Source organism: Gossypium raimondii, chromosome 9 (genome assembly GCF_025698545.1).
Source record: "Gossypium raimondii isolate GPD5lz chromosome 9, ASM2569854v1, whole genome shotgun sequence".
Lineage (NCBI taxonomy): Eukaryota > Viridiplantae > Streptophyta > Magnoliopsida > Malvales > Malvaceae > Gossypium > Gossypium raimondii.
The window spans coordinates 11,520,976-11,534,636 of record NC_068573.1 but is presented as its reverse complement, the minus strand read 5'-3'; the positions used below and the strand labels follow the sequence as shown (position 1 = coordinate 11,534,636).

The window sequence follows — 13,661 nt, the reverse complement described above, 5'->3', positions numbered from 1 at the left end:
AAATCTATCACCAGTAAGTTAAGAGGTCACCTGTAAACTCACTTTCTAGATAATCATTCGAACATATGGTCTAATTTTTATCATGAACATAAAGTTATTGGTCACCAAACATCACGTGAGTTGTCAAGAGTTCTTAGTCTCTATATTCTCTTGACTTCCACTATTCATAACCTTTGACTCTCCGTCCTAACGGGGTAAATCAACATTCATAACAACCACCTTGCTCCCCTCTGTACTCCCGATCAACTTACTCCTCTTATACTGCTCCCTTGTTGTATAAGTGTAATTTATTTTTATACAATACCTATAATTATTCATATCTCATCATCAACTTTTAAATAAAAAGATAAACGCTCTTTAACATACTCGAATTCATATCCCTCGTACTGACAATAATCCTACTATCAGCCGAGGTAAAGTAATTTTGTAGCTTCAACATTACAGTCGCATGAGAAAAGTGGTGAATGTATCTATATTTGTTAAATGGAAATATGGTAAAGTAACTTGCAAACCTCATCTATATCAAGCCTCCTGCTTTAATAATTTGAGACCCAGATGGCTGAACCAAAACAATTTGGATGACATAGTTATCCAAAATGATCCCAAATTAATCTTCTTATGTTGATGTATGATAAAACCAGCAAAGCAAAGCCAATAGAATTCCCATCCACAAACACTCCACCAATCCGTAATAATGGCTACTTGGCTCTCTCTTTCCAAGTTCCTCTCCTCCTTTTTGCCTTCCATTCCTCCACCACCACCGCCGCCGCCGCCCAAAGCGCCTCTTCTCAACAACCTTTCACTCTCATCCCAAAAGCCCAAAAGCACTCTCCTTTCGTTGTCAGCTCAAGAGGATCAATCTCCTTCATCATCAACTGAATTGTCATCAGTTATATGCCCTTCCCTTGCATATTCGAATACTCTTTTCTTCAAATCAGCTTACAACGTTCAGGTTATTGTGGATGATAATGAACCTGAAGAAAAGCTGCTTAACAGGTTCAGAAGGGAGGTGATGAAAGCTGGTGTTATTCAAGAGTGTAAAAGAAGAAGGTTCCATGAGAATAAGCAAGATGAGAAGAAACGTAAGTCACGCGAGGCTGCTAAGCGGAATCGTAGAAGGTAAAAAGATAAGAACTTCGGCTGCTGTGTCCTACGTGTAGCTTCCTCTTTTTTTTCTTTTGAATTTTTGTTTAATTTAGGTTTTGTTTTAGCTTTGAAAGTTTTGGTTTTTGTAGGTTTTATTGGTTCTTGATTTGAGGGGAAAAAAAGAGAAGGGCTGAAGAATTCATATGAAATTTAGGCAAATTTGGTTTCTTTTGTGAAGCTTGAAAAACAATGGGTGCAATGATAAATAGAGCTAGAAATTGTGAATTCAGTTTAGTTATGACTTAAATGCTGATCACAAGCCGTTTTGGTTAGATATTTGTATGTTAGCCATAGAAAAAAAAAACTTTGAAGCTTGGTGAAGAATTCATATGAAATTTAGGCAAATTTGATCCCCTTAGTGAAGCATGAAGGAGAGTACGTAGGAGAATAGAAATGATGCAAAGAGAAATAAAGCTAGAAATTGTGCATTCAGTATGTTAGCCATTGGAAAAAAAAACCATTGAAGCTTGTTGTAGTTTTCTTTGGTTTGATTTTACCAATACAATGGTTAAATACGAATTCAGTCAATCTATCTCCGGTATATGGTTTTAGGAGACAACTTCATCATCTTACAATGAAGGCATCAAAATTTAGCACATACAGTAGTGTTTAAGAAAGGTGTAGCATTGAATCTCAATGGATATATAGCTTGTTTATTTGTAGTTTTTATTAGTTTCCGATGAACTTGGTAGAGCCTCCCCTTCTTAGGTTCTTGTTGAGTTTAGGGTCAAAATTTTATTTTGTGAATGGTGATTGGTGAGCATCCTCCATGTTGTTTTCTGCTATATTCTATTATTGTCTTCTTCATCACTCTGAGCAGGCGTCCCCAAGCAAGATACTCGCAACTGAGCAAACAAGAAGAATCTTCAAAGAAGGACGAGGATGACGAAGATAACTGGGACATGCCCGATGCAGACTTTCCCTATTGACTACATTTAGCCATGCCTTTTTAGTTACTAATCTTTATCTTTGGTTCTTGGTTGAACCCTCACCCTGTAAATGTTTTGAGTATAGTAAAAATGTTCACTCCTTAATAGCTTTCAAGGCAGTTTATACATCACCATGATTTTCCTGACCTCAGTAAGGCAGTTAGTATCAGTTATATGTTGAAATTTGTGTTTATGTTTTCATTTTTCATTTTGCTCATTCCCTCATTGAGTTGCAAAGGAAGGTGTGAAATCTTACTCTTAGGTATGCCCGAGTCTTCTTTTCCAACTTTGGCGGTGGATCACACGATGAAAGAAATATATTGGAGCTTGCTGCTTCATGTTGAGATAAATAGGTTGGTTGGAATTTAAACAGGACAGACTCGTAAAATCTGTTGAATCAATGGCAGCTATAAAACTAATCTGTAAGTCAGTTCTCGAACTCTTGAAAATCAAATTGCTTAAAGCGTTATTGACGAATCTCTTGGATAGTTTCAATCCTAGTGTTTACTGAATTCTGTTAGGTAGGTGCTTATGAAATCGATGGTTTCTTGCATTGTTTGCCGGATTTATTTCAGCCAGTTATATTTGGCATGTCTTTGCTATAACCTTGTGATTATGTATGATGTAAAAGACATTGGAGCAATCTTAAAACTGAGGTAATGTCTCAAGACAACTATCAATTTATGTGAAGTTGCAATCCATACAATGATTGGCAACTGACCAACCTTTATCGGTTTTTGGTTTTTCATGTTTAGAAGAGGAAAATGTTTGAATCTATGCTGTTTTGTCTACCGTAAAAAAGCTATAAGATCGGAAACATCTTTGTTGGATTCACCTGGACAGCTTACATGAGGGCAAAAAACCTGTCCTGGGGGCTGTCTGAGAATTGAAATCACGCAATACATTTCTGTGGAGCTCTCCACGATAAAGGCGACCATTTCGAGCTAGCATTATTTGCAGACAGTTCTTTGAACTTTCTCCAGTCATCAAGAACAAGCTTCAGATCATGGATCTTGCTATCAATGTCTTCACAGCAGTTTGCTTGTATGGTATATATCTGATTCAAATCACATGGCAGACAAAGTCTACCAAAATTCACTTCACTGAAATATGAAACTTCCATTCAAATAAGGTCGATGAAGCCATCATTCCCGGAAACTTTGCAGAGGGATTGGTGCTCAGAATCAGGGCACAAAACCCTTTTTAAGTTGAGGTTTTTAATGAATTGGTAAGTTCTTTCGTTGGTTTTGAGATGAAAGAATCCTCCCATCTCCACTGATAACCTAAGTTTCAGCATCCATCAGATAAAGCTCACAAGCGATTGACAACTCGATATCAGGTACGAGTTTACTCAATGGATTCCTCAGCTACATTAGATCTGCATTCTGCAATCTTAAACCAGAATTCAATTTTCAGAAAAACTTATAAACTTACGGTGAAAGCAACATGGTAACCCAATTCTACAATTTGGGTTAATAAAATTACTCTGCTGGGACTCAACATGAGGTTCCTTGGGGTTCTTGATTGTATCTTTGGGAAGTTTTTGAGTAGGAAACAATGGGGATGCTTGGAATTGCAGTACTGAAAAGCTTGGCTATCTTCAGCAATGATAAGTAGATGGTTTAAGCGGCGTTTCGTTCCTTCACCAATTCGAAAGCTTTCGAGGAATAGGTCCAGGATTGATGACGGTTTCGCCCAATCTCCGTTAACGACCATCAGGATTACTGTTCTATCAGCCATTGAAGCTTTCCTTAATGCTTGCAGCAGAGTTTTCCTTTCAAAATCCTGAAGTTAAAACACCAACAAACATAATAATAATAATAATAATAATAATAATAATAATCTGACATTTAAAACAAGCTTAGGGGGGAAGATATTTCTTGCATGTTGTGAGTGGACAAGAGATTGGGTGTTTGATTTGTAAGAAAACTGATGTAAAATCAAGCAAACGAAGAAGAAGAACATCATCAACGTAACAATAAGACAATATGGCGGCGGCTTTTAAACTCTCCTCGACCCTTTCATGTTGCTCTTGATGACTGAAACAAGTTTGCAATAACATTGATATTAAAATAATATTTAGCACATTAATTTTCCATTTTTCTTATTAATTTTCATATTATTTCAATTAAAATATTAATAAATTTTCATATATTTTCAATAAATTGTTCTAGATTTTTCATTGCTGGCAAAAAGGTACGAATCCGGCATTTGAAATCAGGGATATCTTTCTTTCTTTTTTTGTTCAAAGAAAATAGTAAGCTTAATTGTTAATTTTGGTAGGTTTTATATTTGTTATAATTGACTAATAAAAATTGGTAATTGAAAAAAAAATGAATTACTATTATTTAAATTCTTTATTGGTAATAGAAGATAGTAGCTTACCTTGGCTTCATTGTTAAATTTCGTTTTTACTCGTTAATCTAATTCCCGGTCTTGCTATTTTTGATTTGGACTACTTGCTTAGTGACATGGTGGTTGACAATGGTATTTGGAACCTTGATTTGTTTCGGCTTTGGTTGTATGAGACTGTCATTCGAAAGATTATTGGGATACCTCCACCTCATTCAGCAGCAAGAGCTGACATGATTATATGGGGAGGAATAAGGATGGGTTCCTTCTTTGTTAAAAGTGCATATGGAAAAATTCGGGAAAGTTCTTTGAAACAGAAGGAAGATATCTGTAAGATCCCTTGGAAGTTTAAAGGCTCCCAAAGAGTTAGATTTTTTATCTGGCTAGTGCTTAAACAAAGATTATTCACCAACACAGAGGGAGTCTGTCGAGGCTTAAGTCATAGTTCAGCATGTAGAGTTTGTGGTCATACTTCAAAAGATGTGTTGCATGCCATAAGAGATTGCACTAAAGCAAGGAAAATCTAGAACCTTATAATCCCTACTGATCGACTTCGTAGGTTTTACGCGTGTAATCTACAGGAATGGCTCATTTCAAATCTGCAGAACCATTATGACATTTGTTTTGGGAGGTTGATTGGAAGTGTCTTTTTGAGATTATCATCTGGCATATTTGGAAGAACTGCAATCTTTTCATCTTTTAGGGTGTGACTTGGAGCAATAATAATACTATTAAGGTCTCGTATAGTTCGGCCAAATAATTTTTGATGTCTGATAAGAGGCCAACGGGTGCGTTTCAGGCTCCGATCTTGTGCTCTAATTCATTTGGGAGTGGGATATATTTGAACACAGACGGATCCGTTAGACTTGAGGATAGTTTTGCGGCAGTAGCAAGAGTTGTGAGAAACCAAAATGGGGAGTGGATCACTAGTTTAATAGGTTCTTGGTAGCTGCTTAATATTCGAGGTTGAATTGTGGGGCATATTGGATGGCTTGAATATCTTAATTGATTAAGGTTTAGATAATGTGTTAATCCAGACGGACAATCTAGAGGTGGTTACGGCCATCCAAGAAAGTCTCACAGAATGGTCAAACTTGAGTTTGATTAGGAGGATTCTTCAGTTATTGTTTCAGATTTTTCATTGGAATATTTGTCACATACCTAGAGAAGAGAACTAGAAAGCTGATAGGTTGGCCAAGTTGGCACACTTGGATAGTCAAGGATTGTGCATTTTTGAAATATCCTCGTTTGGGGATTTAAGTTTGTTGATGTAGGTTGTGTCTTGTAATTTCTTATTCATCACAAAAAAAAAAACCGTTTTACTCGTAATTTAATCTAAATTTTTTAATTTTAATATCGTACATATTTCATGTGTTATTATAATTACTTAGTTTCAAGTAGAGGTGATCATGGATTGGGCTACCCGGCCCGGCCCGACGGCCAACCCGAAAAATGAGAGGGTTCGGGTAAAAATATAGGCCCAAAATATGGGTTTGGGCAAAAAAATAAGGCCTGTTTAGAAAACGGGTCGGGCTCGAGTAAAACTTTTTTGGCCCGGGCCCAGCCCGAATTATATATTAAATATATTTTTTAATTTTAATCAAATATATATTTTTTATTTTTAATCAAATATATATATTTTATATATATTAAATATATATTTAATATGGGTCGAGTCGGCCGGGCTCGGGCTTAGCAATTTTCTCTCGGGCCAGGCTTGGACAAATTTTTAAGATCATATTTCGGGCCGGGCCGGGCCAGAGCCTAAAATTTTGTCTGGGCCCGGCCCATGAATACCTCTAGTTTCAAGCCTTATGTTTCATTTTTATTGTGTTTAAAAATAATTGTAGTGGATTTAGTATTGTTTATCAATGTATTTGTGTGTTTAAATTTCGTTTTACTTCTAATTTAATCTATTTTTTAAAATTTTAATATCATACATATTTATTGTGTTATTATAATTACTTAGTTTCAAGCCTTATATTTCATTTTTATTGTGTGTTTAAAAATAATTGTAGTGCATTTAGTATTCTTTATCTAATGTATTTATGTGTTTGTATTTCGTTTACTCATAATTTAATCTAATTTTTTATTTTTAATATTGTGCATATTTTGTGTTATTATCGTTACTTAGTTTCAAGGCTTACATTTCATTATTTAATTTATGCTATTTTAAAATACACATTTGTGTTCTATATTTGTGGTTTCGCATACGTGTGAGATAGAATTTCTATTAAAATAAAACTTTAATTGAGTAATAAATTAAAGGTTTTACTAATGCAATTGGTTCGAGTTCAAATCCTTCATATACATATTTCTATTAATTTTTAAATAAAAATATTAAATTACCCTCGAATAATTTAAACTATTTTTTTGTAATTTCTTAACCGAGTAAGTGATCCAATTGAAGGTGGCACCAACTCAAGAAGACACATAATAAATTGGTTGATTGGTAAATTAAAATTTTACTAAACTAATTGGCACAATTTTAAATCTTATTATAGACATATTTTTATTAATTTTGTTGAAATAAAATGCCTAGAATACCTTTAAATAATTTAACTTATTTAAATCACAAAAGGGTATTTTCATAATTTTACTAACCGAGTTAGTGATGCTGTTGGGGTGCCACCAACTCAAGAAAACACTAAAAGTAGTATAAATTATTAGTTAGTTTTAAACTATAGATTTCATTATTTATTGTATGTTATTGTAGACATACATTTATATTCTAAATTTATGATTTTTACATGTTTAATAATAATAATAATAATAATAACGCAGGAGATATTGTACAGTTAAAAACAGTGAGGAATTAATTAACTTTTCTAAAATAAAGAAAATCTTGGTTAAGGATAGAGATTAAAAATGTTAGAATCCGATATTTATTGAATGCAGTGATTATACAAGAATTAACTCCAATTTGGTCATTTAAGTTCATCAATCCCAAATAACATAACATAAAATAAAATAAAAGGTTAATTGCAGCATTCAAATTATGATTTAAAATTTATATTTGTATCAATCAGGGGATGGTGTAATTAACCCTAAAATAAAATAAAATAAAACATAGAAGATATAACCATTTAAACAAATATATCACACAGACCAACAGCCTCATCAGATTTAAAGGGCAACTATCATAGCAGGAATTGTCTAAAATCAACTGCATAGAATTGGTAGTCATAATGTTTTACGACTTCACTGCAAGTTCGCGAATCAGAGCATTTAAAGGCAACAAGATAACAAAGTAAAATGATATGGGAGTCATCTACGGACTTTTCTCTCCATCATCCTACCCAATACCTTCTACATGTATTTTGGAATGTTACATATTCAAGCACCCGGTTCCATATGATACCTGGTTGGTTGGAACTTCAACAATGGCGGATCAGTCATCAGTGCCAAAGTAACGATCCCCAAACTCACCCATCCCTGGTATAACACGGAATTCCTCATTTAGTGCAACATCAATCTCTGAAGTGACGATTTTCAATGATGGGAACCGTTTGCAAACACAATGGATTCCTTCAGGCGCCTGAGGAAAAAGAAAATGAGGTTTGGGATTGCAAAGTAGTAGATGCATCCAAATTTCGCAGCCAACAACGTTAGAAACTTACAGAGATGAGGTTCAGGAATATAATGTGAGATTCCGGAACTCCTTTCTGTATCAGTAGTTCAATGGCCTGGTTCGCAGAATTCCCTACAAGAAAAAGTTGACTAATTCTCCACTTAATCTGATTCGTTAACCAGAAAAGATTCAAGACAACCTTCTTTTCCTTGGTCTTTCTTGCAATTCAATGATAACATCAGGAATGAAAAATGGTGCATAAAGTAGCTTCTAAAAGAGGAACAAGCTTACCTGTACCAAGAACCGGATCCAGAAGGAGGACATGTCGTTCGGAAATATCCTTGGGAAGCTTCTCATAGATAAGCTGAAATGTTTTCAAGAAAGCATATTAATGGCTAAGATTGATTTATATGCAGTACCTAACCGCATAAAGATCCAAAGAACATTTCTGACCTGTTTCCCATCATCTCCATCACGGTGAATCAGAATTTTGCCAATTTTTATTCCTTTGCAACATGCACGTAATGCATTTTCCATGCTTTCACCACTGTAATTTTTTCAAAAAAATAAAAGGAGAAAAACTTGTTAGTAAATGCAGAATAAAAACAACTGAGCTAAGATTCATCATTACTTTATCATACCTAATAGTAGATCGCCCAATACCCCCCATTTTGACTAAACAAGGTCCGCTGTAGAATAACAAAAACTAACCAAATCAATACCTGATTGAAAGCTCACCTTCTAATAATGGAAACACCACACAACTTTTTGCAAAAATCAACCCCAGTATATATCGATGCTGGAAAGAAATATCAGCCAGTTTCAAACGTAAGCAAATATTAACTGTTTCAACGATGAGACATCTTAAGCAGAACATAAATTCATCATTTTCTTTTCGGACATCTCTCAATTGCAAATTATCAGAAAGGAGAACTGGGAGTTTCCTTACCTGTTGGCGTTATTACTTGCTTCTCGGTGAAAGGCAAATGTCCAAGACCATGCTCCACCACCTAAATCAAATGCAACAAAATCAGTTATATTTTCGCATTCGAAAAACACTCACAATAAACAAAACACAGTTCATATATAAGTTATAATAGAAGGTACCAGACGAATAAGCCGATCTGAATAGAAGACAAAATCATGCTTAGAAATATCCCTGTCTCTAATCAAAGTATGCATTCCTCTAATCTGCACAATAAGTCTTAAATATGAAATAATTAAAGTAAAAATAAAGGACCACACACTTCAAGTATAAAAGTGCCATCATTTTCGCCAATCATGAAGCTCTAACTACAATAAGTGTGGCAAATTTCTCTCACCATGGCACACTGATGATTTACCAGAACATTTTAGGGTAAATGGCACATGAAAAAGCTGCACATGAATATAGCACAGAGGAACAGTTCTATGCTTGCTAGCAGTGAGCAATGCTGATACCATAAATGTGTTACTCTACGAGATCAAACAAGTTATAAAAGAAATAGGATAGAGATAAAGCATGAGATATACCTGAAATGTTGACTGGATTACATACACATTGGGATATATTTTGCAGAGGTCATGCTCACCAAGCTTAGTGCGGATATGTTGCACAATCAAATCAATCGCAACATGATTATCACCTCCTCGGGGGATGATGACATCAGCATATTTCTTTGATGGCAGAACAAAATCATCAAATGCAGGCTTGACAAACTTCGCGTACTGCATAAATAACAGAACATTGCAATGTAATTATTGAAATGTTGAATACTTAAATGTGAGGCACATTGTTCGAAAAGCTTTCCATAAGTGTCTTAGTGGGACATATGAGAATGAGGGTGTATCCTGTTCCAAAAGCCTGTTATTCTTCCAGATATTCACTCCAATGTCCGACTACAACTGGTACACACATACACCATGACACCAACTACCGGACAAGTAAAATTAAACAAGCTGCATATCACGGAAAGTATAAATTCCACCCGAAGATTTGTGCTTGTTCAGGAATAATTTCAGGTATTAAATTACAAAGAAAAATATGGTATACATAGGCTTACTTGTTCAAGAACAGAGTTTACATCCCTACCCCTCTCAACTGTATCTCGTCTTATTCTACGAGCAAGCCTCACATCAGCATCTATAATAAATTGCCAAATAAAACCGAGAACTGTAAGAACCCATGAGAGCAAGAAAGAAGAAACATGGTCACAGGGAAAAAAGAACAGATGCGCCATTCATCAAGCAAAGAAACAGACATACACACGTTCAACTAGGTGAGGAGATAGTGTTCTTAGAGTAATTTTTCGGTGACAATCCTGGGGATCTAAGAACCCAAATTTAAAACTTCCATGAATTGATTGGGTCCACTTTTGGAAATAAAAACCATTGCTAAACCAACGTTCCTCTTCTATTGGCTCGCAGGCCACTGGCTATTTACAATTTAAAACAGTTCGTAGACAACAATTACTCAATTAATACACAAGTTGACTTTAAGCACAGTTTTATACACTAGTTTCCATATCAGCTCAGATATCAACCAGATTTTTCTTGGCGAACATTTAAATTTAATCCAGTTTCTATTAGTTCATACACTTTCTTTCTTTCTTCTTTTTTTTTTTTTTGAGTGGTTGACAATTGTTATGGGTTGATTAACCTCGATAATTATGCATGATAATAAGTCTTAAGTAAAGAAAACGAATCTAGCATCTTCACTAAATCATACAAATAGACATTTCTATGGCAATCATTTTAGGATGCTGCGACAATAAGTATCTTCGTAAAAGAGGTCAAACCTGTATCAACAAAAATCTTCATATTCATAAGGTTCCTGACACGCTGGTCATGGAAAACAAGAATTCCTTCCAAAATTATGACATCAGAAGCATTAACCTGAAAATAGATTAAACACCATGCAAATCCAGATAAGCAGCCAACTTATTGAATTATCACCTACATATTTGGATATTTTGCAATGCGACGAAGAATTTAATAACTAAAAGTCTAAAAGGAGAAAGAAAAGTAAAATGCAAGTGCAAGCAAGCATTTCATCTAAAGTAGAAACAAACATCCAAAACAACCATTCCAAGTTCTTTTGAGTAGTACAATTAGCTTGCTCCAGCATCATTAAACATAATTTAACAAGGAACAAACTAACTACCTGTCGGAAACTATCCGAAGAACGACGATGTTGCTTAAAATCATAGATCGGGACCTGAACAGATTGCCCACTTTTAAGCTTCTCAACACATTCCAGAAGCTGCTCAGTATCAAAAGCATCTACACAAGCAAAAAATCAAATGAAGCACAGTCAAGAAAATACCATCTACTATAACAAAAGGCATCAAATTCAGCAAACAAAATCCAACTAGTTACCAGGGTGATCAAAATTATACTCGTGCACGCGTTTTAACTCTTCAGTATTTAAACCACGATAAAACGAATCCTACATCATAAGAAAAAAAGAAGAAAGAAAATATAAACTAACAGTGTAATAAAATACAGTTCATAATCAAATAAATTAACTTGAATTTGAACCTGATTGACAAGAACAACGCGGTGATCGTGGAGCTGTTGGATGATCATGTCACAGACTGTCGTTTTACCTGAAGCTGTACCTCCAGAAACACCTGCTTAATCACTCAAGGAATAAATAGAGATAAAAATTTTCCATTTTTTATAAATAAATAATAAAAGAAGGCTTCTCTTTTTATTTAATTTTAAGAAATAAAAGCCAAATTAGAGACAAGCAGTAGCTATTCAGATTTCAGTTGGTTATCGGAAAGCGATTAGTTTGTTTTGAAGAGAAGAGTGAAGTGGGGGAAGGGAATACCGATGACGAAGGGCTGACGAGGAGCGTTGGCGTCGGCGAAAGCGGAGGAAGAGACAGAGGCGGCGGTCGGACTACGGAGGCCGGAGAAGTGAGGCCCCGATGCCTTCTCCATAATGTAGTCTATGGAATTCGTCTCCTCCGGCATTGTTGAGATTTTTTTTTCTTTTATTCTTTTTTTAAATTCGAAACTTTAAAAAAGAAGAGTTGAAATTTCAACACAACAGAGACTGTATATATAGATATGGATGTAATTTTATGTGAGGAGGCTACGATTCATTTCCCTCTCGCTCAAAAAGCTTGAATTTTTTAACGACTTTAAATGTTTTCTTTTGAGGAAACTCTTTTTTATGTGTAAATTATTATTTTGGTTTAGCGGAAAGAATCAGATTACTCAGAGGAATATGCTTGCGTGTAGGTACGCCTATTCTTTTGTTTTGAGATCATCTTCTTCGTTGGTATATTTTTATGGGATAAAGCAATACTTAGGCATTGAATTTGGTAAACTTTTTCGATTTCAGCCCTTTCATCCTTGTTAATTTTGGAACTTGACAACTTTTGTTAATTTGATTCTTAAATTTGGATTCCACTGATACTTTATTAAAATATCACATTATCATATGAATTTTTATATAAAATCTAAAAATACATAGGAAAATTACACTTTCTTTTTAAAAATCAGGTCGTGCACTGAATCAAAGTTCAAGAATAAAATTGGGAAAATTACAAAATTTGGGATCAACAAGGACAAAAAAGAATTCATGAATCAAAAAGTAAGAAAAATTACTAAGTTTGGGGACTAAAGTTATTTTATCCCTTTTATATGTGTTATGAATAAGTATTATATAGTTCAACCTTGCTCTCAATTAGTTTTCAATTAGGCATGTTTGTGTGGTTAAAAGATAAGTTTAATTCTTGTGGTTGATTTTAACTAAGACCTTGGCTTCTTCATTAATTTGGACTCAGATAGAATGCTCTGCAAGTGTGCCTTCCGCTTGGAATTGGATGCGGCCTATTCTTTATTTTCACCAATTAAAACATCAATAATATCTCAGATTGGTTGTTTCCCTTTGTCTTTATGCCGATTGTCGGAAGGTTCCGCTACCTGATTATGTGTCTTATTCAGGAGATAAGTTTCTCGAGCCACATATTATTTTAGTTGGCCCCTACGAATGGCATCCTCAATGACATCCTTTAACTAAACGCAACGCTCTGTGCTATAGCCCCACTCGTCGTGGGATTTGTAACGAAAGGGTGACTCGTTTTTGTCGAAGGTTAGAAGGCATGGTTGGAGTTTTGCCTAGAACCCCCTGATATTCCACCTTATCAAATATGACAATTGGATAACAAATAAGTTGATATGTATGATGGCGATTATATAGGACATGGTCTCGATGGTGCTAACTTAGTCGATTGTCCCTAGTAGGTCCTAAGTGGTGAGGACTTTTTATAGTATTTACTATCCACCTATCACCTTGTTGCGGTGAATTATACTAATGAAATTGCCCGTCACCTACTGGGGGACGAGTCCTCTGCGCAAGTTGATAGTGTCACAGAGGGGAAGAAAGCTTTAAGAAATTGGTAGCATGGACTGCCAGGGTCACAGACTTGGCCCAATCAATATCCATCTGGTCCTCTTCTGTAAAACGATGAACCATCTCATACAATTGAGATAATTTACTTAGTGGGTTGTTAATAATGTGAAATCATAAAAATTGATGTGTAGTCCCAACCATGAAGGCCTAAAGGGCTAAATCATCAGATGCATCTTTTATGATCATCGTTGTTGTATTAAATCTCTTAATAAAATCATGGAGAGGCTCTTCCTCGTGTTGCCGAATGGACATAAGAT

General features: G+C 35.0%; 2 protein-coding genes across 3 annotated transcripts; one reads left to right on the top strand and one right to left on the bottom strand.

The window, feature by feature from the left end:
- The first annotated feature begins 516 nt into the window (after positions 1-516).
- LOC105798439 (30S ribosomal protein S21, chloroplastic) lies at positions 517-2,258 on the top strand. Of its 2 annotated transcripts, none has more exons than XM_012628497.2 (2): positions 517-1,119; positions 1,236-2,258. In XM_012628497.2, the coding sequence occupies exons 1-2, from the start codon at positions 695-697 to the stop codon at positions 1,255-1,257; spliced, it is 447 nt and encodes a 148-aa protein (XP_012483951.1). In that variant the 5' UTR covers positions 517-694; the 3' UTR covers positions 1,258-2,258. The 2 variants fall into 2 exon arrangements, with proteins under 2 accessions (XP_012483951.1, XP_012483950.1); XM_012628496.2 differs by having other exon boundaries at positions 526-1,119; positions 1,967-2,258.
- Positions 2,259-7,570: 5,312 nt separating this feature from the next.
- On the bottom strand, positions 7,571-12,245 carry LOC105798438 (uridine/cytidine kinase UKL1, chloroplastic). Its single transcript, XM_012628495.2, has 14 exons — positions 11,813-12,245; positions 11,518-11,609; positions 11,356-11,425; positions 11,141-11,259; positions 10,776-10,872; positions 10,041-10,120; positions 9,511-9,705; positions 9,106-9,189; positions 8,948-9,008; positions 8,737-8,797; positions 8,452-8,545; positions 8,290-8,362; positions 8,048-8,130; positions 7,571-7,965 (listed from the first exon to the last, which is right to left on the bottom strand). Exons 1-14 carry the CDS (start codon positions 11,955-11,957, stop codon positions 7,819-7,821), a joined length of 1,401 nt encoding a protein of 466 aa, XP_012483949.1. The 5' UTR covers positions 11,958-12,245; the 3' UTR covers positions 7,571-7,818.
- Positions 12,246-13,661: the final 1,416 nt, after the last annotated feature.